We start from the raw sequence: 26080 nt of genomic DNA, 5'->3' as shown, positions 1-26080 counted from the left end.
AGTGGGGGTATAGGGCAGAGCCAGACTCCCAGGGGGCCAGTGGGAGGCACTCAGCCCCAGGAAGAGCTCCTTGGTAATGGCCAAGCCCCTTCCCCTGGGGCCCTGGGAGGATGAGTGCTCGAGCAATTCTGGCCCCTCCCCAGGCCGAGGTAAAAGCCTTGCCGACCAGACGTGCCTGGAGCTGGGAGGGGCGTCCTCAGCCCAGAGTCCTTCCCATCCCTCTGCCTCCCTAGGTCCTTTTCAGCCTCCAGCCAGACTCCCCCACTGCTGGGCTGAGGCTCCTCTCCTCCGCTCCCCACCTCTGCCCAGACGCCCACCATGGGGACACCCGTCCAGAGGAAGTCTCACCTGCTGCTGCTGCTCGCCCTGGCCCTTGTCTCCTCTGCAGGTAAGAGGGCTCCTCTAGGCTTGGAAGAGTAGCTGGGATAATTACACCGCTGTACGGTTACTATTACTTCAGTGATGACTACAGAAATTGCTGGTTCTGCATTGCTGTAGCACTTAGGTTTCTGAGGCCATTTCCTGGCTAAAATTTTCCCATTTGTGGATCTTACCTTCCCGTTGAAGTTAGGAGGAGAGGTAATTGTAGGTGAAAGAAGCATGATCCAAAGACAGCGAGTGGCTTGCCTTGGGTCGCACAGCAAGGTTATGGCACCACCAGATCTTCACGACCTCAGCCCAGAGTCGCAGCCGCTAAGGCTGTGTGGCCCAGTGTGGGAGCCCATAGCCACGGGCCCATTAAAACTAAGATTAAATTAAATTTTAAAATTAGTTCCTCAGTTGTTCTAGCCACATTTCAAGGGCTGATAGCCACATGGGACAGCAGAGATCACAGAACATCTCCAACGTCACTTGAGGTTCTGTTGGACAGTATGCTCTGGGGTGCCCTGAATGAGGAGACAGGGATCAGTTCCACAAAACTCAGGGCTGGCTCCTCAGGCAATGCCACAGCCTGGCAAGCAGACTAAGTGTGGATGGAACAGGCTCCAGGAGCAGACGCGGCAGGGGGGTGCCCAGGGAGGTCAAGAGGGTCTCTCGTGTGAAAGTTCTCATGCAGGGGCGCTGCGCGGTGGCAGGAGGGAGGAGGAGGCCATGGAGAAGAGGGCAGTGCAGGCCGACGCCCAGGCGAGCTGGACTCTGAGAGCGTGCCGAGAAGGAGTTGCCGAAGACGCAGCCTGTCCCCAAGCTGCAGGCATCCCTCGCTGCCCACTGTGGCTGAGGGGCCTGCTGGGACCACCACTCAGCCTCCCTGCCCTGACCCCAGCCCAGATCCACAGATGTTTCTTTTCTCCTTAAAGATCTCCATGGAGAAGCAGTACCCATCCTCCACTGTCCTTCTGGAGTTCTAGCCGCCCCAGACTCCACCTCCCCGCGCCACACCCCTGCAGGCTGCAGCCAGCACGTTTTAACTTCCTCGTCCTACCAGGGAAGGACTCCACTGGCACACTTTCAGATGTTCTCGTTATGTCCTGACTGCCTCCCAGCCCTGCAACCAAGTCAGTGAGGCTGCTGGGAAACAGGGCTGACCCTGAGGGCGAAGGAGGCCCTGCAGCCCCCCACCCCCAGGCCTAGCCCCTCTGCCACGGACCACCAGGTCGGGGGAGCTGCTGGGGTGGGGAGCCCAGGCTGCACAAGCAGGAGACCCCCAGGCAGAGAGGACAGAGGAGCGATGCCCAGGCTCCTCAGCACTGCCTTCCCTCAGGGACCACTCAGTCCAGGACTGCATCATCTGAGGCAAGGGGTACGGGCAGCCTCCAGGGTCCTGAGACCAGACAGGCAGGAAGGCCAAGGGAGAGCGGACCTGGTCTGCCACACCCAAGAGCTCCAGAGACAGGAGTGGACATCCCTTCCCTTGTTCCCACTCCTCCCAGGAAGGAGGGCCGCTCTTGGCTCTCCTTGCTAACCTACCCTGGGGATGTAGCTTTCAACTCCTGGCACCTCGTGCAAGGAAAGGCAGCAAGGATTCCCCTCCCCATCTCATCTCTCCAATCCCCTCCCTCTGCAAGTTTCCTGATACCTGTGTCTAGGGAGCAGAGTGGCCAGGACAGGGAATCAGGAGAGAATCAGAGAGGGTGTGGGACAAGGACAGCAAGGAGGGGGTGGCTTTGCCTGGGAGCGTGTGTGTGTGCGCGCGCACGCACACGGTTGTGTGTGTGTGTGTGTGTGTGTAGCTTCAGAGGAAGGTGTGGGCTGAGTGAGGGTGTGTCTGTGGATGTTTGAGAGGGTGGAGATGTGAGTGAGTTGCATGGAGGTGGCGCTACAATTGGGGGCTGACGGATGTGTACAGAAAGCTTTACAGCCTGGTGCAATGGCTCTCAACCTGGCTGCCCTGCAGAATGCCCATGAGGCATTTAAAAATATCTGGATTCCTCGGCCTCACTCCTAGAGATCCTGATTCAGTACCTCTGGGATGGAACAGGGCTTCTGGGGGTTCTGATGGGAGACTGAGGTCAAGAATCACTTGACACTGTGGTTAAGGACGTTTGCTGTGGGGTGAGGCTGGCCAGGGTCCAAACCCCTAGATCTGCTCCGTGCTGGATGATTTGGGGCAAATTATTCAACCTTCCTAAGTCTCAGTTTCTGCATTAGTCAAATAAGAAAATGGCGGTACCTCTCTTGTAAAGAGGTTACAAGAAGGAAATACGGAGCATGGTGTCCGATAAAGAGTAAGCACTCAATAAACAGCACCTGTTTTTATCACTATGAATGCAGGGATATATATAAATAAGTATACATGGACATTCATAGCTGTGTGTGCATGGGAACAATGTGTGTGTAAATCAGTGTATCGACTACTGGAGTAGCTTAGGTGTGTGTGTTGTGTGTGATGTGCGTGTGCACGTAGGGAAGTGTGCATAGGTGACAGGTGTGGAGGTGTGCATATATGGATACTGGGGTGAGGGTGTGTACGTGGCTGAGTGTAGAGGAGAGAAAGCTTTTTCAGGAAGAAAGCCAGTCTTAAAGCATCAGTGTGCCCCAGGCCCACTCAAACACCCCCCACCATCTAGACAGAGTTACTGGAAGCTGCTATTGTGCAAGGTGGTTCCCACCAGCCTGGCTGCCTCCCCCCACCCCCTCCCGGCAGTCCCAGCTGGGGCGAGGGTCCCTACCCTCCACCACCATCATTAACTTGGGATTAAGCTGGGCTCCCCAGCCCAGAGGATGCCGCCGCCGTCTCCGAGGCCTGCGGCGACAGTGAGGGATAGCGATGGGTGGTGGGAGGGGGTGGAGGATGCCATTTCAGGGAGCCCTGTCTCCTTCCTCACTCTGAGAGCTGCTTAACAGCTGCCCTCACTCCCAGGGGTCCAGGGCTGCGCCTCAGCTGCAGCATGGGGCCCCTCCCTACCCCTGGAATAGGGCTGACAGCCAGATGCGCCGAGAAAGGAGGCACTAATTGGTTAATGGGGATCCCACCCTTCACGACCCACAAAGGAGGGCCTGAAATCAGCTGCATTGAGGGGTAGGAGCCAATTAGGGGTGGCCTGGCCCCTGCTTGACACCACAAAGGCACAGTGTGCCCGCCCCACGAATCAGCGAATAGAGCCCCCTCCCCACCCCTGTGGAAGGGCAGGCATGAAACACCACCCTCAGTGCCCTGGTGTCCCCCGCCCTGGTGAGGCCGGACAACGTGCATGAAGAGAGAGGCATCTGCCCCCGGAGCGCCAGGCATGAGAACTCCATTTGCACGTGTGACACCCACTGGCTCAGCAAATTCACAGACCAAGGTCTAGACCAGCGTGTGCCACAGACTTGCCCTGTGACCATGGGCAAGTCAGTCCCTTTTCTGGGCCTCTCTGTCTTTAATTGTCATACTGGAATTTTATAAAAATGCCCCCAAAGCAACCTGCACACCCTCCACCCACCATACAGGCCTCCTTCCCCAGCCCAGCCCCTCTCGGGGCCAGCTGACATAGGCTGAGCACATGCCCTGTGCCAGGCTGGACCCTCCCGCAGGCCCTGCGGGGTGAGTCGTGTTCTTCCTGTTTCACAGGTGGACACACGAGCCTCAGAAGGGCTCATAAGAGCTGATCAGAGGCCCAAGCCGGGGCACCTTCCACTGGCCCGGAAGGAGCATCAGGCTCCAGGGACACACATCCCCTCTCGCCTTTCTAGCCCGTGATTCGCATGCGTCCTTCAAGGCCCATCTCATCCTGCAGATCAGCTCCTCCGAGAGGCCCCCTGACGGCCCCCGACAGGGCCACCTGCCTCCACGCTGAGGCCCTGCACCTTGACCCTGCACTGCTGTTGTGGCTCTCACTACCTTGTACTGTCGTTTTCTGTCCCCTCCCTGGACCGCAGGCTCCTTGAGGAAGAGGGTCTGTGTCTTATTCATTTTTGCAACATAGTCTCTAGCCCAGTGCCAGGTGTACAGCAGGTGCTCAATACCTGAGTGTAGGATGGGTGAGTGACTGAACGAACTTGACCAGATGGGGCCTGCCCAACCTATTGAAATTTAAATTGTAATTAGTTAAAATTAAATAAAATTAAAAATTTTGTTCCTCAGCTGCGCTAGCTACATTTCAAGGGCTTGTTAGCTAGTGGCTAGTGGCTACTGTACTGGACAGTGCAGAAAAGGGAACTTTTCCATCAGAGCAGAAAGTTCTGTTGGACAGCACTGCCCTAGAGGCCGGGCCGCAGCTGCCCCAGGCCCTGAGGCCTCTGGTGGTGTCCCCCATCTGCAGCTCGGAGCTTGGCCCGGGGATCCCCAGCCACGTTTGGGCCCGTCTTTGAAGACCAGCCGCTCAGTCTGCTATTCCCAGAGGAGTCCACAGAGGAGAAGGTGACGCTGGCATGCCGCGCCCGGGCCAGCCCTCCTGCCACCTACAGGTAAGACCTCCCCCACCAGTGGGTGCCAGGAGGCCCAGGCCGCCGTGCCGTTTTCCCTCGCGTCAGCCCTGTCGCCAGGCTGGGTCCAGCCGGGCAGGACTCGGGAGGGTCCCTCCTCCGCCCCTGCTGCAGGTGGAAGATGAATGGCACCGAGATGAAGCTGGAGGCAGGTTCCCGCCACCAGCTAGTGGGAGGCAACCTGGTCATCATGAACCCCTCCAAGGCACAGGATGCCGGCGTCTACCAGTGCCTGGCCTCCAACCCAGTGGGCACCGTCGTCAGCAGGGAGGCTGTCCTCCGCTTCGGCTGTGAGACCCATGGGGTGCCAGGACACTTTGGGGGAGGGGAAGAGAGGGGCTGGAGAAAGTGTCCAGAAAGGGCAGGTGACTACTTCCCACAGGGAGGGGCCCCAGCCTTGGAGGACGGTGCCTGAGTGCCCGGTCTTCACCCCAGTTCTGCAGGAGTTCTCCAAGGAGGAGCGAGACCCCGTGAAGACCCACGAAGGCTGGGGTGTGATGTTGCCCTGTAACCCACCAGCCCACTATCCAGGTGAGTTGGGACCGGGCCACAGGTAGAGAGCGGGCACGGGTGGGGCTTCCAGCCGCTCAGCAGAGGAGGGACTGTGAGTGAGCCTTGGAAGCACTGACCCCCGTCCCTAACTCTAAATGATCTTGCGTGTCCTTCATTGGGCTGTCATTTTCCAGCTCTGTGCCCTGCCTCCCCGCTTCAGACTGGGTGGTCCCTGAGGGCAGAGTCTGCTTCCCCATCAGACAGCACCCCCCCCGAGGGCCGGAATAAAGTCGCATCTTCCCTCTAGGTCTCCCCTCAGCCCCAGTTCAGAGCATAGGAGGATCTCAGGAAAGGGTCTACAGATCCCTGCCAGCATGTTTGGGTCCCACCCAGAGTGGCCCCATTAACCCAGCACCCCCTGGTTTCTTCAAACTCCCCACATCCTAGGCTTGTCCTACCGCTGGCTCCTCAACGAGTTCCCCAACTTCATCCCGACGGACGGGCGTCACTTTGTGTCCCAGACCACGGGGAACCTGTACATCGCCCGGACCAACGCCTCGGACCTGGGCAACTACTCCTGCCTGGCCACCAGCCACATGGACTTCTCCACCAAGAGTGTCTTCAGCAAGTTCGCTCAGCTCAACCTAGCTGCCGAAGGTCAGAGTCACAGATATGGCGGGAAGGAGGGAGCTGGGCGTTAGGAAAGAGGTTTTTCCCACAGAGGTTGTGAAGAGCTCTGGGGGCATAGGGTCCAGGGCCTGGACGTCTGGGTCTTCCTGCTCCCGCCCCAGGCCCCCAAGGGGAAAGGGAGTCAAGACAGAATCGGCTCAGGGTAGTGCTGAGATCCAAAGCACAGGAGCACCTGACCTGGATCACTGGCATCTGATCTGCAAAATCCCTCTCTCCACAGATACCAGGCTGTTTGCACCCAGCATCAAGGCCCGGTTCCCAGCAGAGACCTACGCGCTGGTGGGCCAGCAGGTCACCCTGGAGTGCTTCGCCTTTGGGAAGTAGGTGGTGGAGGAGGGAAGGAGCAGGCCAGGGCATTGCCTCTCAGAGCCCCTCAGGGGCATGGGTGACCTCAGAGAGAGGGCAGGCAGGGTCAGCGCTCAATCATCCAGGTGCCCCTCACAGGGTCTAGCAGAGTGCTGGACCCACAGCGGGTAGTGACCACCACTCCCTGAGCACTAACTCTTGGGGGAGGCATCACGCATGCCAAGTGACACATGTTGGGTCACTCGGTCCCCCCAGCAATGCATGACAGGCTCAGACAGCTTATGCAACACTCCAGGCTGAAGGCAGATAGCACAGTGTACAGACCCCAACCCAGCCTGCCTGGTTCAAATCCCAGCTCTGTCACTTGCTGGCTAGGAGACGTTGAGTAAACTATTTAACTCTCTGTGCCTCAGTTTTCATATTTGTACATGGTGATAATAGTACCTACCTCACAGGGTTGTTATGAGGATTAAGTGAGTTAATACCTGTAAAGTGCTTAGAACAGTGCCTGGCATTTGGTGAATGTTCTATGGATGCTAACCGTTACCTCCTAAAAGATGACAATAGAAATCTTGCTCTCCCAGAAGAAGGATTCCCAGGAGCAGGGCTAAGCAGATAGCGAGTATTTCATAAATGTCTGTAGAGTGAATGAAAGAGCGTGGTTTGTACACCGGTCCCCTCTTCCCTCAAATGCCCCCTGTGGTTACCCAGGATGCCTCTGCTTTGTGGAAAGTTATTGGGCTTCCAGAAAACCCACATTTAAAGCACATGGAAGGGTAATATATTAACTCTTTAAGACTCACTGACACCTCAGTCCATGTTAGCACACAGATTACTAACAACTGAAGACCCTTTGGGGATTAGAGGCAAGGCCCGGTTGGGGAGAGAGGAGGGGGACCCATAAAGACCCAGGTCACAGGCTCTGCCAAGGAGGGCAAGCCCAGAAGCGGCCGGGTGGCCAGCGCGGGGTGGGGTGGGGAGGGTAAGCCAGCCTCAGAGTTTGGACCACACAGAAGACCAGCCTCATTAGGGTCACGATTGTTGCAGGGAGAAGAGAGGAGGGGAGCCCCACTTCCTGCCCATTCCCTGCCTGTGCTCAGAGCCACCTGGGAGAGGCCCCTCCCTCCCTCCTTGCCTCTCTCCCTCTGTTCCTTCCCAGGCCTGGGGTCCCCTGCCCTCCTCCCCATCCCCACCTGCCCAGCATCTATGTGAGGAGCTGTAGGCACAGGGGAGTCTGCCTAGCTCAGCCCACCTCTTCTGGCTTTGTCTTCTCTGCCAGCCCTGTCCCTCGGATCAAGTGGCGCAAAGTGGATGGCTCCTTGTCCCCACAGTGGGCCACAGCGGAGCCCACCCTGCAGATCCCCAGCATCAGCTTTGAGGACGAGGGCACCTACGAGTGTGAGGCAGAGAACTCCAAGGGACGTGACACGGTCCAGGGCCGCATCATTGTGCAGGGTACAGACCTGGGGACACCCTCTCCCCATGCCTTTGCCCCATCCCTGAAGGCAGACCCCAAAGTCAGGGAGGAGACTGCGAAGCCCCTTGCTTCAGCCTTCTTGCCCCAGGATGCACTGGATGTGGGGCCAGAAGAGGCTAACGCTGTGGCCAGCTCAGAGCTCCAGCTGGGGTTGCAGAAAGCACATGAAAGGCTTTACAATGATTTAAGCCACTAAAACAGCCACTGGCACAGGCACAAATTGCCCACTTTCTGGAGCCTGCTTCTCCCTAACCCTGTCCCGGAGTGCTGCTGGCACCCTCTGCTGTCTAGAACAGGAACTGCAGTCCTGCCCTTCCGGCCCCTTTAAGGAGCTGGAGGTCCTCCCAGCTCGTCTCCAGCTTTTCTTTCTCTTGCTCCCCACAGCTCAGCCAGAGTGGCTCAAGGTGATCTCAGACACGGAGGCTGACATTGGCTCCAACCTTCGGTGGGGCTGCGCAGCTGCCGGCAAGCCCCGGCCCGCAGTGCGCTGGCTGCGGAACGGGGAGCCCCTGGTGTCTGGGGTAGGAGACTTGGGGCTTCCTCCCATATGCCACTGTCCTCTGCTCACCTGGTTCCCTCACCCCTCAGACTCCCCCTGCACCACTGGCAGGCCCTCTGGGCCTGGCACCCTGGGTGCCATAGGGTGGTTTAGGTGCTTTTTTCCATTCCAGAGTCACAAGGCCACAGGCTGGTCGACTGGATAGAGTCCCAACTGGAGGGTCCAGAGACCTAGGCCCAGGCACAACTCAGCCACAGAAACACTACGTGGTCCTGAATGGGGCTCCTCGCCCCTCTGGCTTCAGTGTGCTGCTGTGCGGGGAGGTCTGGGGAGTCTCCGAGTCCTAGGATTCCAGGCAGCCCTGAGATAGGACTGGGCATATGAGTCCCCTCCTGGGGGGAGTGGCAGCCTCAGTCCCCCCTGGACCCAGCCCAGTTTGCCCCTTCACCCTGGTCCTCCGGTGGTCCTGATCCCCCTGCCCGACCTGGGCCGGGCTCCTCTCCACAGAGCCGGGTAGAGGTGCTGGCCGGGGACCTGCGGTTCTCCAAGCTGAGCCTGGAGGACTCGGGCATGTACCAGTGTGTGGCGGAGAACAAGCATGGCACCATCTACGCCAGCGCTGAGCTGGTCGTGCAAGGTAAGGGGCCCGGGCAGGCAGGAGCAGCCCCGGGGCACAAAGGGGCCTTTCGTTCTGCGCTGCAGCGTTTCCAAACATACAAACGCATCCTGGGGGTTTCCCTTAGTTTCCTGACAGCTTCCACGTGCAACTCAGGGATTTGAGAAGGGAGATGAGACACTAGGTGGAGAACTCCCTGAGGACAGCGTCTCTGGCTTGTTCCATGTCCGGCACAAACAAAGTAAATGTTTGCTGCAGTGGAAAAAGGTGGCAGAAGTCACTGGAAAACAGAACTATTAGATTTGTGTTTAACCCAGCCCCTGCAGCTATGTGACCTTTGGAAAGTTACTTAATCTCTCTGTGTCTCAGTTTCTTGATTTAAAATGTGGGCGATGAGAGTCCTGCCCTCACACGGCTGTTGTGAGGACTAGAGGAGATGACAGAGGGAAAGGATAAGGATCCGCTCAGCACATCACGTGTGCCCAGGAAAGGCCCACGCCGGCTGGTATTTTTCATTGTGTGACAAGCTTGTGGAGCCGCAGTTTCCTCATCTGTGAAATGGACACAACGACACCTACCTCATTGTAGTGAGGCTTAACTAAGACTCATTCATTCATTCATTCAACCAATATTCATTCAACACCTCCTCCTAAGGAGTGAACACGAAAGATAAAGGCTCTGCCTTCAAGTATCTTACAATCCAGTGGAGAGAGGGAGGCAAAGAAACACAAAATCAAGTAATTAAATAAGATAATTTCAGACAGCTTATTACAAAAAATACAGTATAAAGAAAATCCAGTTGAGTGATGGGGTCAGGTGGGCAGCTAGACAGGACGATCAGGGAAGACCTCTCTGAGGAAGTCACATTTGGGATGTGACCTGAGTGTTAAGAAGGAGCCAGCCATGTGAAGGTCTATGGGATTTCCAAGCAAATGTAGGGCAAGTGCAAAGGTCCTGAGGCAGGAAAAAGCATGGCATCTTCAAAGGACAAAAAATGGCCCAGGTGATTGGAGCGTAATGAGTGGGAGAGAGTGGAGTGAGATGTGATTGGAGAGGAGAGGACTTAGTTGTGATCCCTTACGAGCACTGGACTTCATTCTGAGTGCCTGATTTCCATTTTGAAAAAGATATTCCTGACTGCTGGGTGGAGAAGAGACTGTAGAAAGAAAGTGCAGAAACAGGAAGACCTATCAGGGGGCTTTTCGAGAGTCCAGCAGGAGATGTGGTGGCTTGGACCAGCATGGTGGCAGTGAGGTGGTGTGGAGGGGCTGACTCCTGGATGCATGCTGGACGTGGTGCTGCTCGGAGTCACTCAGGGACTGGCCGTGCAGGGTCCCTCAGATGCTCAGTACGGAGCCAGGTGACGTCTCAATCAAGGGCACCGGGTACTGTTGCGATTCCCTGGGTGACTGTGAGACGTTCCCCTTTCCTTCCAGCACTGGCCCCCGACTTCAGGCTGAATCCCGTCAGGCGTCTGATCCCGGCGGCCCGCGGGGGAGAGGTTGTTATCCCCTGTCAGCCCCGGGCAGCTCCCAAGGCCGTGGTGCTCTGGAGCAAAGGCACTGAGATTCTGGTCAACAGCAGCAGGTACAACCCGCACTCCACCTGAGCAAGTCCTGCTCCCTTTCATTCTCCTTGGAGGTGAGTCCCCTTCCCAGGACTACAGTGTGTCCCTGGGTTGGCTAGATCTGCTCTGTCCTCGCTACAGAGTGACTGTAACCCCGGATGGCACCTTGATCATAAGAAACATCAGTCGGTCAGATGAAGGCAAATACACCTGCTTTGCTGAGAATTTCATGGGCAAAGCTAACAGCACAGGCGTCCTGTCTGTGCGAGGTAAGGGCTGTGGTCCAGCTGAGGTTGGTGGGCTTGGCCACCACGGGGTGTCATCCCTCCTTGCCATCCTGCTCTTGTGTTCCCACATTCCTCCTAGCTTGGCTTTGAGGCTACCTCAGGATTTGGTTTCACTTGGGACCGCCCCCTCGCCCCATCCAGAATCTAGTCCTGCCCCCCTCCCACGCATTCCTGGGGCGGCAGAGACGTCAGGCTGCTGTTGGCCACGCTGCCTCTTCTCCTTCCTGGGCTTAGGACAAACCGTCTCATCTGCCCTGCTGCCCCTGCCTGGGCCTATTCCTCCCCCAACCACCCAGGGCCTTGTTTTTCTTGGCAGATGGGACCAAGATCACGCTAGCCCCGTCGAGTGCCGACATCAACTTGGGAGACAACCTGACCTTGCAGTGCCATGCCTCCCACGACCCCACCATGGACCTCACCTTCATCTGGACCCTGGACAACTTCCCCATCGACTTCGATAAGCCCGGGGGTCACTACCGGAGGGCCAGTGTGGTAAGGCCTGAGGCCAGAGCACCCAGGGCCCCTCTCTACTCTGGATAAGACAGGGGACCCAAGATATCCTTAACCATCATCCCACCCCCCAAAGCCTTTCCCCATTCCCTCAGGAATGCCATGCATGGCAAGCTCCTCCTTGGATTCAGCAGTTCCCTGGATCCCACCTGAAGTCCATGCACTTAGGAGAGGGTTAGGGACAAACCTGGAATTCTGGGTACCCCGCAAGACTCACTGCCCACCACTATTCTTGTTGTCCTGCCCCCCAGTGCAATGACGTCACTGACTTGGACCACCGTTGACTGTCTTCTGTGACAAACTTGTTCAGTCCCCGGTGGTACTAAGTGGGGGGAGCTGATCCCTCCCATTGAACAGACAGGAACACTGAGAGGCAGCGGGGGCTGTGGACATAATGGAGCAGGGCTCCGAGCCCGCCTTGTGTCTCATGGCTCACTGCACTAGGCAGGGCCGCTTCCTCTGACCTGCCCTTCCTGTCCCCTGTGTGCAGAAGGAGACGGTTGGGGATCTGACCATCCTGAACGCCCAGCTGCGCCACGGTGGGAAGTACACTTGTGTGGCTCAGACGGTGGTGGACAGTGCGTCCAAGGAAGCCACGGTCCTGGTCCGAGGTGATGAGGTTTCCCACCCCCATCCCACCCCGACTCCTTCAGAGCCCAGCTGGGCTATTCTGACCTTCACTCCCTAACTGCCCCCTCACCCTGCAAGCTGCGGGGAAGGGCTTCTGGCATAAGTCCACTGAGCTGAACTTATCTCGTGGTTCTTCGCAGGTCCTAAATGAATAGGGTATTCTCCCTCCAAAGCCAAAATTTTAAAACTCCACTCCCAAACATATCCCAAGACTGAAGAACTTTGCTGAGGCCAGAAGTTTTCAGAGTCTACTGCTGGAAAGCTATACACATCCCTCTGAGGGCCTCTGTGACCCTTCCAGGCTTGGACACATCCCTCCCACCTCGCAACCCCCCATTTGCTACCCACTGCCCCCATTTCTTGCCCTCCCACCCGGGTGTGTTCGCTGCGCCCTCTGCTGCCCCTTCTTGGTACTGCATCAGCCCAAGCCAGCCTGGAGGAGGTTGGCTCAAATTTGACTCTGCCCCATTCTGACCCACTGTGCTCCAACCTCTTGGTGCAGGCCCGCCGGGTCCCCCGGGAGGCGTGGTGGTGAGGAACATCGGTGACACCACTGTCCAGCTCAGCTGGAGCCGTGGCTTCGACAACCACAGTCCCATTGCCAAGTACAGCCTGCAAGCTCGCACTCCACCTGCAGGGAAGTGGAAGCAGGTTCGGACCAGTAAGTGTGAGGTCCCCCCCGCCCCGAGTCAGTACTGATAAGGCCTGGGTATGTGCCAGGGTGGAGGGTCAGAGGTCGGAGTGTGGGACTGAGCCCGGAGCTTCAAAGAGGGACAAGCTTAGGCCCTCGGCCTGCAGGAAGCTCCCAGGCCAGCTGGGGAGATGGTGATCACAGGGCAGCAGGAGAGTGGGGACCAAGTGGGAGGAAGAGGCGCTCAGTCTGCGCCCTTGAAGCTTTGGCAGGACTATAGCTGGGGCAATGAAAGCATCCCGACGGGGTAGGGTGCACACGGCACCGGCAAAGGCTGAAGGCGGGAAGTCGACTGGTTTTCAGATCCTTTCTGAACAAGGCACTGAGCTCTTAGTATACGGGAGGCACCACAATGAGTGGGGTACAAAGAGGCGACCCAGGCCCAGTCCCTGTCCTTTCCATCCAGACCAATAAATGTAGGCCAGGACACTGACTCCCTGCTGCCTTGCAGATCCCGCCAACATCGAGGGCAACACCGAGACCGCCCAGGTGCTGGGCCTCACGCCCTGGATGGACTACGAGTTCCGTGTCTTAGCCAGCAACATCCTGGGCACTGGGGAGCCCAGTGGGCCCTCCAGCAAAATCCGGACCCAGGAAGCAGGTCAGAGTCCTGGGTGTCCCAGAGAGAAGTAACATCAAGGCACAGACCCTAGCTTTCTTAAAGGGAACCCCAAGTTCCAGCCCTGTTCGCCAGGCTTCAGACTCTCTAACAAAGCAGCTCCGAAAGGAACACAGTCACGGCAGGCCTCTACACTGCACAACACAGTATGCCCTGGCCACAGCCTGCCAGGGCTGCAAGAACCATCCAGTCCAAACCCCTCACTTAAAAAATGGGCCAACCGTACAACTGCATGTGAATCCACAATGATCTCAAAACAGAAATTGTGTGTGTGTGTGTGTGTGTGTGTGTGTGTACGTGTGAGGAAGATCAGCCCTGGGCTAACAGCTGTGGCCAATCCTTCTGTTTTTGCTGAAGAAGACTGGCCCTGGGCTAACATCCGTGCCCATCTTCCTCCACTTTATACATGGGACGCCTGCCACAGCATGGCTTTTTTTTTTGGCCGGGGTGGGGGAGATCAGCCCTGAGCTAACATCCGATGTCAATCCTCCTTTTTTTTTTTTTCCTGAGGAAGATTGGCCCTGGGCTAACATCCGTGCCCATCTTCCTCTACTTTATATGGGACGCCGCCACAGCATGGCTTGACAAGCAGTGCATCGGTGCACACATGGGATCCGAACCTGCGAACCCTGGGCTGCTGCAGCAGAGCGTGCACGCTTAACTGCTTGCGCCACCCTGCTGGCCCCACAGCAGGGCTTGATAAGCGGTGCGCAGGTCTGCACCTGGGATCCAAACCTGTGAACCCCGGGCCACCGAAGCGGAGTGTGCACACTTAACCACTACGCCACTGGGCCGGCCCCCTCAAAACAGAAATTTTAATTTAAAAAAATAGAAAAACCAAAGTGTGGAGAAGGGGTCACACTGGCCAAGCCTGGACTTGAACCCAGGACCATAGGGTGGTGGGCGGATGGATGTCCCCTCTGGAAGGGCATGAGCTGCAGAAATCAGCTCATGAGGAAGACATGTGTGTGTATGTGTGCACGTGTGTGCACGTGTGCTGTGCAGGGGGTGGAAGCAGCAATATCTCCAAGTCCTTCCTTAGATGGCTTCTTGGGGAGCAGGAGGAATGGATAATCTGCCCAGGACCTCCCTGAAAGCCATGTGGGTGTCAGAACCTGAGTGGGGAAGGAAGGGGAGGTGAGAACCCAGGAGACGGGGTGGCACATGCCCTGGCCAGCATCTGCTGAGAGGCCCTGCCCACCCTCTGAGCCTTTCACAGGGGAGACTCAGAACAAAGGCCCCGGGAGCCTGAGACCGGCAGCATGGAATTAAGACCTTGCCTCCCCTTCCCTGCCCACTAGGCTTGCCCCGCTGGAGTTGTAGTGAGGTTCAGCCGTCTGGTGATCTCTTAAAGATTTTATTTATTTTTATTTTGTCCCCCCAAAGCCCCAGTAGATAGTTGTATGTCATAGCTGTACATCCTTCTAGTTGCTGTATGTGGGACGCGGCCTCAGCATCGCTGGAGAAGCGGTGCGTCGGTGCGCGCCCGGGATCCGAACCCAGGCTGCCAGCAGCAGAGCGCACGCACTTAACCGCTAAGCCATGGGGCCGGCCCCTGGTGATCTCTTAAACATGGTTTCCTATATGTCCCGGGCTGAATCTCTGGGCTCTTTCTGTAATCGTTCAACATTTTTAAGTGGTACCTCTCCTGAGTGAGGAATTCCAGAAGGAGCACTTTCTTTGACTGAACTTCTTGGAGAGTCAGAATGAGGAATGGTCTCCTTCATTTTAGTATCCCGAGAGTTGATGAGCACAAAGACGGCTATGAGGCAGAGGAAAGATGATGGGCTTTGAAATCAGAGTTCAAATTCGAGCTGTGCCATTTATTAGCTGTGTGACTTTAGGCAAGTCACTTAACAGCTCTGGGCTTAGTCTTTCCACCCTTTTCAGAGTGATAATGACGCCCTCCTCACAGGATCAAATGGGCAATGTGTTTATGTGCCCCTTGCAAATTATCAGCTATCGTCACCAGAACCAAGTGAGAAGTCTCCAGCTGCTGGATTCTCTGCAGAAAGATTTTGACCCTCAGCCAAGTTACCCTCTGCCAAGCTTCGTGATCTAATTAAACGCATTCTTGTTTTAATATCAGTCTTGTTGAATTCTAGAGACAATTAGGAAATTAAATCTGCCGCAAAAAGAAAAAAAATAATAAAAAACCCTGCAACCCACAGGAAATGCTTTTTGCATTAATTGCAGTCTGGATTATTTATTCCCCTTAATGTAAAGCAAAATGGAGTTGGTCTCTGTTATTTAGTTTAAACCGACAGGAGAAAGAGGACACTATCCTTTACGGAGTATCTACTATCTATGTATATCTGCTAGCCACTGTCTGGTTTAATTTTATTCTTCTTCTAGCCCTTTGAGAGAAACATTATCTGCGTCTTATGGAGAGGGGAATCAGAGGCTCAGAGAGGTTAAGGAACTCGCCCAGGGAAACACAGCTAGTAAGTGGCAGAGGAGGGATTTCACCTCAGGTCTGCCTAACTGCAGAGCCCACGTCCAGAGGTACTGTTGGAGGATAACACCAGGGCCCATTTGAAGGGGTGTCCCCGTCCTAGGATGCTTTACAGGCACAGGCTTGGGACTTCTGTTCCTTCACTGTGCATTAACAAGCCTCATCTGTGTCCCTTGGCTCTGACAGCCCCCTCAGTGGCACCCTCAGGACTCAGCGGAGGTGGTGGAGCCCCCGGAGAGCTCATCGTCAACTGGACGGTAAGCTGCAGGGACAGAGGCAGAAATACACCTCCAGCTCTCGGGGGGGCAGGGGGGACACGGGACAGACACGACACGACAAGTCCTGGCCCCCAGCCCCCATCCTGACTTATCTCTGGGCTGGAGCAGCATGCAGAGGACCCAGGTGGAGCTACTACACAGCCCCCACTCAAGAGCAGACAGCGTCCTCCCCCCGACACCCCTGCCCTTGCGCCCATGCAGGACAAAACCACTGCAGGCACACGCGTCCTGGGCAGCCCCTCTGGGGGAGGCTGGATGGGGCTGGAGGATGGGTAGGGAATGCACCCTCAGCCCTTGGCCCATGCCACGCTCTTGCCCCTCAGCCTGTGTCTCGGGAGTACCAGAACGGAGACGGCTTCGGCTACCTGCTGTCCTTCCGCAGGCAGGGCAGTGCTGGCTGGCAGACCGCCCGGGTGCCCGGCGCCGACGCCCAGTACTTCGTCTACAGCAACGACAGCGTCCGGCCCTACACGCCCTTTGAGGTCAAGATCCGCAGCTACAACCGCCGTGGGGATGGGCCCGAGAGCCTCACTGCGCTGGTGTACTCGGCTGAGGAAGGTGGGCCGCCCCTGGGCCCACCATGCGTCCCTACCGCAGCGACTTGTCCGTGCTCCTCACACCCCTGCTCAGTTCCACCACAGTGGGGGAGAGGACACCTGGGTCCTAAACCACTGGCTACCTTGTCTGCCCCTCAGGCCTGGGGCACGGAGGAGAGAGGATGTCTGGGAACACAAGTGGGCCTGGGGGATGCTCTGAGACCTCCCCACGACTTCATCCTGGACCTGGACTCTCTCCCATCCTAAGCAAGGGTTGTCTGGGTTGGCAGCAGCTCTGGAGGACACAGGGAGGCCCTGGGAACCCAAACCCATACTTTTTTGGTCCCCAGAGCCTAGGGTGGCCCCTACCAAGGTCTGGGCCAAGGGGGTCTCATCCTCAGAGATGAACGTGACCTGGGAACCCGTGCAGCAGAACATGAATGGTATTCTCCTGGGGTACGAGGTGAGTACTGACTGGGGGCCTGGGAGAGGAAGGGATGCTGGGGCCTCAAGGCTAGGTAGGGGTGCCTCACAGCTCATTAACCTTTCCTCCTGGGATCACTCATTCACTGACTTGGCAAACAGCGCCCAGTCTATGCAGCACTGTGGACAACCTTACTTAGCTAAGACCCTAAGGCTGCTGCCCAGTGGGGAAGACTGACCCGCAGACAGCCTTGAAGTAAATGCTTGGCTAGAGCCCCACTGGAAGCTGCAGGAGCCCCCGGGGGGGTAGGGGGGAGAGGAGTGGGTTCTAGAAGGTACAGGAGCCCCAGGAGCAGGAGGAGCGGGTTCTGGAAACTCCGGAGCCGGGGGTGGGGGGGGCGGGGAGTAGGTTCTGGAAGCCACGGGAGCCCCCGGGGGAGGAGGAGTGGGTTCTGGAAGCGGCATGGCCTCCCACTCTCATGTCAGAGCCTGGTTAGCCTGCCACCCTCAGAGAATACCAGAGAACAGTCCTGTCCCCAGTGGGGGGGCCCTGGGCCCATCAGTGACTCCACACTGGGGTACTGTGGATTAGCTGGAGAGAGAGAGGGAGCAAGAGGAAGGGAAAGAAGGAAAAGCAAGAAATGTCATTGCCCGAGGGAGACTCATCAGTGGGGACTAGTGATGTTGTAAATTCCATTCCAGGAGAGTCAGCTCTGGGCTTAAGCACAATAGTGAGGCAAGCCCCAGTGAGGAGATAACTCAAACTCTCCCCTTGATTTGGGGCATATTTGGAGCATATTTAGCAGGTCTTAATATTAAAATGGGTTTGTATTTGTTGGACAGCCAGCATAAGTCTGCTGGGGGTCCAGGGACTGATTTGCTGGCACAAATAGGCATCTCCTATCCTTTAGCAGAGCCTCACTGGATGCCCTCAGTTAATAGGGTTGGCTTCCAGCAGGCCACCACCAGGTTGAGTCTGTGCCCGCCCCCTGCCCATGGAGCACCTGCCCACTCACTCGCTCCCTCCTTCAGCCCAGTATTGAGGACTTCCTTGGACTGGGCACTCGGCAGGGCATCAAGAAGGCAGCAGCGACTCACACTGACTTGTCCTTGCTGTCTTGGAGCTCATGGTCTGGTGTCCAGGTTCTGAGACCTGAGACTGAGTCACAAGGACCAGAGTGAGCAGCAGAGGAACAGAACGTCGGTGGTCAGGGCCAGGGTCAGGGTAGCCCTGAGGTCCTGGGTTTGACCACTGACCCTAGGGTACCCCTCCCCCTTCAGATCCGCTACTGGAAAGCTGGGGACAAGGAAGCTGCTGCTGACCGAGTGAGGACAGCAGGGCTAGATACCAGTGCCCGAGTCACTGGCCTGCACCCCAGCACCAAGTACCACGTGACCGTGCGGGCCTACAACCGGGCAGGCACTGGGCCGGCCAGCCCTCCCGCCAATGCCACGACCATGAAGCCCCGTGAGTCTGTCCGCCTGGGGTTGGGGGAGGTGTTCGGGGAGGAGGGGAGTGCCTCTGGGTTCACTCTTTCCCCAGCGGTAAGACAAATGCTCTGGCCCATAAGCCCTGGACTGGACAAAGCAAGGCAGCGAGCCTAATGAAAATAAGGGAGTGGAATTCATGGCCTCTTGAAGTGCCTCTCTCTTCTCCAACCTTCGGATATCATGGGGTGTGTTTCTTAGGCAGCTGTGACAGGATGCTCTGGGAGTAATGCCGTGGGCAGACCTGTAGACAAAGGCTGGCTAAAGGCAAGGGGTGGGTGGTGAGGAAGCATTTGGAAGTCTCCCCAACTTTCTCCCTCCTCCGGCAGCTCCACGGAGACCTCCTGGCAACATCTCCTGGACTTTCTCGAGTTCCAGTCTTAGTATTAAGTGGGACCCTGTGGTCCCCTTCCGAAATGAGTCTGCAGTCACTGGCTATAAGGTAAGCAAGGGATCAATCAGGCAGTAAGCAGTGAGGAGCAGGCCAGCATCTCCAGTGAACACAAGGGAGCTGCCTTTATAGCAAGAGGGATCTGAGTTAGACACAAGCACAGAGTCTGTGATGGTGAGAGGCACGAAATACATGAATGGCTCTCCAGGTAGCTTGGAGAAGCGACTATAAAATGGGCAGATGGTGTCACTGCAAAAAGGCAGGGTTCATGGGGCAGTGATGGACTGGGTGAAGTCTGGGGGTCCTGTGAGCCTAACGAGTCTGCAGAAACAGTTCAGCTGCTTGCAAGCTTTCCTACCACCAATGAGGAACTTGTTAAGAGCCCGGGCAACGGAAAACGAGGGGTGAGGAGGCAGGACCTCGAGGGCCCGGAACTGTAGGGGTTCCTCCCACGGCCTAGAGCTGGGGAAGAGAGAAGGATCGGCCCTGGGGTCAGTGAACTCCATCTTGCTAACTTCTTTCCCACAGATGCTGTACCAGAATGACTTACACCCAACTCCCACCCTTCACCTCACCAGCAAGAACTGGATAGAAATTGCAGTTCCTGAAGACATCGGCCATGCCCTGGTGCAGATTCGGACCACAGGGCCTGGAGGGGATGGGATCCCAGCAGAAGTCCACATTGTGAGGAATGGAGGTGCTGCCTTCCTTCACCTCGTCCCCCAGGAGTGTCAGGGGCCACCCACATGCACGATGAAGGAATCATTTCCACCCAAGACAACCCCAAACCAGCCAGACCCCAGGGGGAATGGGGAAGGCAGGCAGGGACCTTGGACTGCCCTTGCCCCCGCTCCTCCCCGACTGCCCAAACATCCCTGAGGGCCGGGAGGTGGGTATGCTCTTTTCATGGGGTACAGGGTCGAGGGGAGGCTGAGGACCAGCAAAATCGAAGGTCAGAGCAGGGCTGAGAACACCTCCCAGTCCTACAGTCCTAAAACTGCCCTCTGTGAGTCTCCCTAGGAAGGGTCTGGATCCTGTCCTGAGGGAGGGGCGGGGCCGGGCGGGTCCCAGGCTCAGCTGACTCAGCCCCCATTTCTGCCTGCTGGTTCCAGGCACAAGCATGATGGTGGAGAACTCGGCAGGTTGCCCAGCCCCACATGCCGGCACCATCCTCTCCCACTCTGTGGCGATGCTGATCCTCATAGGCTACCTGGAGCTCTGATCTCGGCGCCCCTCACTCTCCACCACAGCTGGACACCCACCTCCGATGGACACAGCCAGCTGGCCCCGGTCCCTTCCTGATGCCGAGGTGGCCCATTCTGTGCCTGAGAATGGCTGGTTTTAAATACCCACTTTAAATAGCGCCCTTTTCGTAGGAGGTAGGATATTTCACATTCGGCCACAGGATAGAACCCATGAGAGGATTTTTTTTCTTTAAATCAGGAGGCACCAAGCAGTAACTTCCATGATGATACTGAACCCTATGGGCCCTCTAGGGTGCCCAGATGGAAGGAACAGGCCTCTGGGAAGAAGGGGGTTTTCAACATGGATCTGCACATCCGCAGATGGCGCTCTGGGACCGCAGATGGACTCTACCCCTGAGAGCAGAGTCCTAGGCCCGGCAGGAACACTGGACACGAATGGGCTGCAGTAGACGCCATAAACATCAACATTCTCCATCTAAGGAGAGGGCCGAACCCTGGGACCAAGGACTCTCCTACTTCCTCCTCTTGAGGGGCAGCACAGCTGAACCCTGACACCCTCGATGACTCCCTGGAGGCCCTGCACCTGCCCAGGAGGCTGAGAACCAGCGCCCTGATATCTGAGGCCAGGAGCCTGAGCCTCATCAGCTTTGGGGGTGACACTCCAAACTGCTGGAGGTGGGAGCTAAAAAGCGTGGACGCCTGGTGGAAAGGGCCACCAGACTTGGCCCGAGGCACAGTCACAATCCAGGTGATATTGCCTTCTTAGCCAACACTGCCAACCCAACCTTGTTACACCACAGTAACAGAAGCCACTACAGGAGGCTGGGTGACTAAAGGGCTTGTCTTGGGGAGGTCCCCCACCCCACCAAGACCGACCCTGCACAGACCCTCCAGGGTTTGGGCAGGAGACAGGAGATGGGGGTCGCGCTCCCACCCTCTTCCTCCAGCTTGGCCTTCAGGCCCCAGGACTCCACTCTCCCAGCACTGACTCACTCAAGTCTCAGAGAGCAACGCGGCACTAACCCTGAGTCTTGGAGTCAGGAGTCTTCTGAGAAGGGCAGAGGATCAATGTGGCCCTGCCTGCTCCCAGGAATACCTTGCACTACCTGGTGAGACCTGTCCCCAGGCTGCCTCGGACTGCTCTTGTGCACTCCCAGAAGAAACCAGGGTTAATGAATGGGACGTCCTATCTTGCGCTCTGGGTATGTTACCAGTCACAGAACCTCAGAGCTGGAAGAGGCTTTAGAGCTCAACTTGTCCAAGCCCCTCACTTTCTAGAGGAGGAGACTGAGGTCCAAAGGGTTAGGGACTTCCCAAGGTCGCACAGCCTGTCAGTGACAGGGCTAGGATAAGAACTCAGTCTTCTATCTTCCTGTCCCTGGCTCTTTGTCTATCCAGAGGAAGGGGCAGTGCTGAATGGCTACGGCCTGGATAAGGAGATGGTTAGGAAGGGCAGTGGGCTATGAAAACTCTGCTTCAAGATGTTCAGGTGGGGATCATGGGTTGATCGGCATGCCTGGGTCCCAGCCCAAGGCCTGGGCAGACTCCAGGAGACACCCAGTCCTTCTTTGCCTTCTGAGCCCAACGCTTGCTGTTGCTTCAATATGCAGGGCTGGCTTGAAGCCCCCTGTTCCCCTGACCCTTGCTCCAAGAAGAGGCCAAGGAAGGACAGGGATTCCCCAAATCCAGGCAGCAGTGGCGGCACAAGCAAGAAACCCCAAAGCCTGTGCCCTGACAGGTGGCCCTTCACCCCCAGGAGCAGCAGGACAGGCATCCAGGCCCCCTGAGCCTGGTTTCTATAGTTTACAGTTAGAGCTCTATTTTGTTATGCTTTTTTAAACTTTTAAGTCCTGCTCTATTTTCCTGGGCAGGTTTATGTTGATGTTTACCCACTACAATTTTTTAAAAATGTAAGCTCACACCCCTTCTCCCCGCCACCGCTGCCCCCACCACCTGCCCCCACCCAGGACTGCTTCCCTGGAGGCATGTGATCAAATCCTCCTCACCTGCTCCCGTCCATCCCCCCACACAAGGTGCTGGAGGCTCAGCTCAGCTATGCTCCCATTACAGCGACCCCAAAACTTGCCCTAACATCCATCCTGGTCCCCCAGGGCTGTGATTTGGCCTTGCCCAGTTCTATCAGCAAGGGAATGCTGAAAGTAAGAAACCTCCTTCCAAAGTTGACCTGATTCTTTCCCCGCTGCCTTGGGCTGTGGCAGGGCAGCAGGGGGACAGGTCTCTAGATGCCGGGCCGAGGGATGAGCTGGGCTGGCACAGGACCCCTGACCAGTGCAGCTGGAGGCTGCAGTCTCTAAGCTTGCTTGAGGCAAAAGATATTCCCAACTAAGTGTCTTAGTTCTAATGAGGCCCATTAGCAAAGGGGAGGAAGGCAGACCTGCTGGGAAGCCCCAGAAGGGTTTTTAACTAGGAAAACTCAGCCCCAGGAAAACCTAACCACTGTGCAGGTACAACTTGCTTTGGAGACGGAGAACTACACTAGAATGGATGTTCCTGCAGCCTGAGACTTCAGGTAGAGTCCTGACTAGGTTTACTAAGCGAGTAGGTGACCTGAGGACACACAAGCTTATAAAATCGAATAGCCTCTTGTTGGGGCAGCCTGTGCAGGAGCCGCATGAGAGCAGACGACGAGTCAGACGGCTTCTCAGAGGCCCTTCCTGTCCAAGGGGCCTCGAGTTTTCATCTTCTCTGCTCAGTTGGGCTGAGGGAGTTGAGAGTGGGGCTGGCCCCTATTGTGGTCATGACTTGATTCTGGATCTCTCCTCCCCCACACACTAAGCCCCAGAGGCAAGGGGGACAGCCACCAACAAGTACTTTACCCCACAGCCTAGTAGGCAATAAGTGCCTTGAGGACTAAGGACAGAGACAGCTGACAGACACCATTGTGGGGCCCTCAACTCTCCAGATGAAGCCTCGGGGCTCAGCAAGGTCAGGTTATCTACTTTCATCCAGGGCATCAAATGATCCAGATGGTGCCAGGGAACAGGAGGGCCATGGGGTGGGGGGTCTTTTTCTTTTGATAAAATAAAGAGACTGAGGTCAGACCTCAAAAGAACTTCTGCAATGAGACCCTGGAATAAGTGAGGGGCTTCTTCCGTTTTTAGGGACCTTTGAGGAATTTTGACAGCTGTTGCTCTGGGGTCTAGGTTAGGTGAAGACTGGAGGGGTGGGGAGATGCTGTAAGGGTCCTTCCAGGACTGTGATCCTTAGAATCAAAGGTGCTGAGCAAAGGAGGCGTCTGGGGGTGCCCGTCTGCTGTGGCCCTGCGGCACAGGGGAGGGATGCAGTCACCGTGGGCATTCTGTTCCCCGCACACACTGCCTCTTGGCAGTCCCAGGAGCCACCTAGTCCACACTCTGGACAAGAGCCAAGCTGGCTAAGAATGTCTGACTCTCTCCCTCTTCCCCCTCTAGAGGACTTGTCTCTTCCAGGTCTCAGAATGTGACTGCCCACTGGCTCTTCTGTGTCAGAGGGAGAGCAGTATCTTCAAACCTGGGTTTGAGCCCAGGTGTGACGCCCGATTTCCCTGGGTCAGACCTCACCTGGGCTTCGTCCTGGGGATGAACAAGGTTGCCAGAGAGGCTCCTGGAGTGGTGTGAGGGATTAGACAGGCATTTTTAAGGGACTTCAAAGAGTTCCATGGAAAGAGGTACCTGGTAGCTGTACATATGGTCACAGGCTTTGGGAAGGCAGAACAATAAAGGGAAACTGGAGAAGAAAATAATGGGTGAGAGAGGGGTACCCAGAGCCCCTGGAAGCCTAGCACCCTTAGGGTGCAGCGGCCTTGGCCCTCAGACTCCAACTTACCCACCCATCCAGGGCCTGCAGAGCTTAGAAAAGCTCACAGCTGGGCAAAGCCTGGGGCTTTGTCGGACTACTGACTTGACTGTTTTTGTTAAAATGGAACCACTCCCACTGGACTATTGTTTGTCTCTCTTACACTTCTTGTAACGGTCGTTATTTATTGACTTGGTAGCAGGCAGTTCTTAAATAAAGATGGTTTCTCAACCTGCTGAGGCAGCTGGCCGCACTGTGGGTGTTTGATCCTCAGGCTAAACCAGACCTCCTGTCCAGCTCTCTAACCCCAGGCCTTGATCCAGTCCATCTTCACCCTCCACAGCCAGCTCTGAGGAAGTCACAACATACAGTCCACACTGCTCCATTCAGTCCTGGGAGGGGAAAATTAAGCCAAGAGACTTACAGGCATGCCCAAGCAGAGCACAAGCAGGCATTCTGCTGGCCTGAGCTGGCTCTACCTAACACTGCAGAGTCAACAGTGCTCGTGTGATGCACTGCTTCCAAGTTCCCTGAGTTTAAGACATTTGAGGCACTGACTCAATGGTACCCAATGGAAGTCCTCTCCCTGCGGAGACATAGTGACATCACCTCCACCCCCCACCTGCCCCCCGCTGCCCCCAGGAAAAGGTGCCTCTAGTCTCTGCTCACAGCAACCAAAAGAATTTTCTCATCACATCTTCCAGTTGCAACATTCTCTCACACATTCAACAAACACTTATCAGACTTCCATTACATCTGGGACGTGTGCAGCAACACACTTACGTGGCCTTGCAAGTGTTCAGTTCTTCCAGTGCAAAGCAGGTAGCGCTCCACGCTCACTGCGCCTACAGCCTTCGTCAGGGAAGAGGGGGACGAAGGCAAGCAGAGGCCCACTACTCAGTGCTTAGCTCTGTGCCCAGGGCCTGTTCAGCAGGAGAAGCCCAGGCTGACAGCAAGCCCCCAAGAGCCAGCACGGGCAGCAGGATGATACCACCACAGGCTCATCCCTTCCACTTTGCCCCCAAAGGGGCTGCTGGGAGCACTGGCCACTCTAGAACCAAAATTTTAGTCCAGTCAGCATCTCCTTGACCCTCCACGGGCAGATCCCATGCATAGAACTCAATGAACTGACCTGGGTTTTGGTCTTGACTAAGACATCTGAGGGGCTTTGTTCTCTTCACTGTTCAGTCCCTTCACATCCTCAGAGTCAAAATCCAGAACCCAATGCACAGAGAGCTCCACACCTAGAGCTGTACAATAATCCACCCCCTGCTTGATGACTGGCTTGCAATAGAATGCTGGAGAAGTTACTTACCTCTTCTTGGGTCTCAGTCTCTCCATCTGTAAAATGGGAAACCGTACCCCTCAGTCCTCCTCCCTCTTCAGCAATGTAGTATTGAGTTCATTACATGCAAAGATATTAATGTTTTATGGCGTTCTTTTAAAGTATAGAAAGCTCTCTCCTGACTGCTTCAGCAAACTGTCCGGCACGGAACTAATATGCTTCAATAATAACACTCCCTCTCTCATGCCCAGTCCTTCATAGTTTACAAAGCAGCTTTACTTAAGAGTATCTCACTTGATCCTCACAATCATGTGTTTCAAAGATGAGGACCATAAAGGGTCAGTTAGCTTGTGCCATTACACAGTCGATAACAGAAACAGGACCAGAACCCAGGTCTTCTGAGATTCCTCCCCTCTGAGGCAGAGAGAATGGGGGAAAGAGTATGTAGAAAATTTAAGATCTTTTCAAAATATGAGCAATAGTAAAGACGCCCTATGCATGGGCTTAAGCCAACGATTCTCAACCTCCACTATGTATCAGAATTACCTGTAAAGCTTCTGAAAAACAAAGATGCTTTGAACTCATGATTTATCTATATCTAGGACACTGAAAGGGCCTAGAAGCAATGACTCTGCAGTGGCAATGAGCACATTTAGCACCCAGATCTTGGTTTCAAAATACCACTCCCCACACCAAAAGGGACCAGAGTCCCTTGGAGAAACAGCAGATTCAGGTTTGAAGAAGGGAAAGTCCAAATGTGGATCTGAGACACCTTGTACTAGAAAGCAAGGACAGGCTCAAAGTCAAATGGGACGACATCAAAAGAACAAAAAAGCTGACTGGAAGGGTCACCTACTGCCAAAATTGGGGACAGTTTGAACATCAAAAATATGACAACGGTAATGGATCACATACAATTCTCTGAATAAAAGAGAATCAACTGAGACCTCAAAAATAAAGAATAAAGAGTAGCTCGTCTTTACAGAAAAATGCAG

The 26080-nt window shown here is 55.8% G+C and overlaps 1 protein-coding gene across 3 annotated transcripts; it reads left to right on the top strand.

Moving 5' to 3' along the window:
- The first annotated feature begins 237 nt into the window (after positions 1 to 237).
- CNTN2 (contactin 2) lies at positions 238 to 23019 on the top strand. Of its 3 annotated transcripts, XM_058540245.1 has the most exons (22): positions 238 to 388; positions 4683 to 4827; positions 4960 to 5135; positions 5281 to 5376; positions 5785 to 5994; positions 6248 to 6347; positions 7613 to 7788; positions 8195 to 8331; positions 8817 to 8946; positions 10362 to 10512; positions 10634 to 10761; positions 11096 to 11271; positions 11780 to 11900; positions 12422 to 12580; positions 13062 to 13211; positions 15871 to 15941; positions 16286 to 16520; positions 16849 to 16961; positions 18203 to 18389; positions 18739 to 18851; positions 19329 to 19497; positions 19913 to 23019. In XM_058540245.1, the coding sequence occupies exons 1-22, from the start codon at positions 319 to 321 to the stop codon at positions 20020 to 20022; spliced, it is 3123 nt and encodes a 1040-aa protein (XP_058396228.1). In that variant the 5' UTR covers positions 238 to 318; the 3' UTR covers positions 20023 to 23019. The 3 variants fall into 3 exon arrangements, with proteins under 3 accessions (XP_058396228.1, XP_058396227.1, XP_058396229.1); XM_058540244.1 differs by lacking the exon at positions 19913 to 23019 and having other exon boundaries at positions 19329 to 19831; XM_058540246.1 differs by lacking the exons at positions 238 to 388; positions 4960 to 5135; positions 19913 to 23019 and having other exon boundaries at positions 4763 to 4827; positions 19329 to 19831.
- The last annotated feature ends 3061 nt before the right edge of the window (positions 23020 to 26080 follow it).

This window comes from Diceros bicornis, chromosome 4 (genome assembly GCF_020826845.1).
Source record: "Diceros bicornis minor isolate mBicDic1 chromosome 4, mDicBic1.mat.cur, whole genome shotgun sequence".
NCBI classification, from domain to species: domain Eukaryota; kingdom Metazoa; phylum Chordata; class Mammalia; order Perissodactyla; family Rhinocerotidae; genus Diceros; species Diceros bicornis.
This window is presented reverse-complemented; position numbering and strand designations above follow the sequence as displayed.

Coding starts and splice junctions, on each gene's coding strand:
- CNTN2 (XM_058540244.1), top strand. CDS start 319: ATGGGGACACCCGTCCAGAGGAAGTCTCACCTGCTGCTGCTGCTCGCC. Junction 389..4,682: donor GGCCCTTGTCTCCTCTGCAG/GTAAGAGGGCTC, acceptor CCCCATCTGCAG/CTCGGAGCTTGGCCCGGGGA. Junction 8,947..10,361: donor CGCTGAGCTGGTCGTGCAAG/GTAAGGGGCCCG, acceptor CTTTCCTTCCAG/CACTGGCCCCCGACTTCAGG.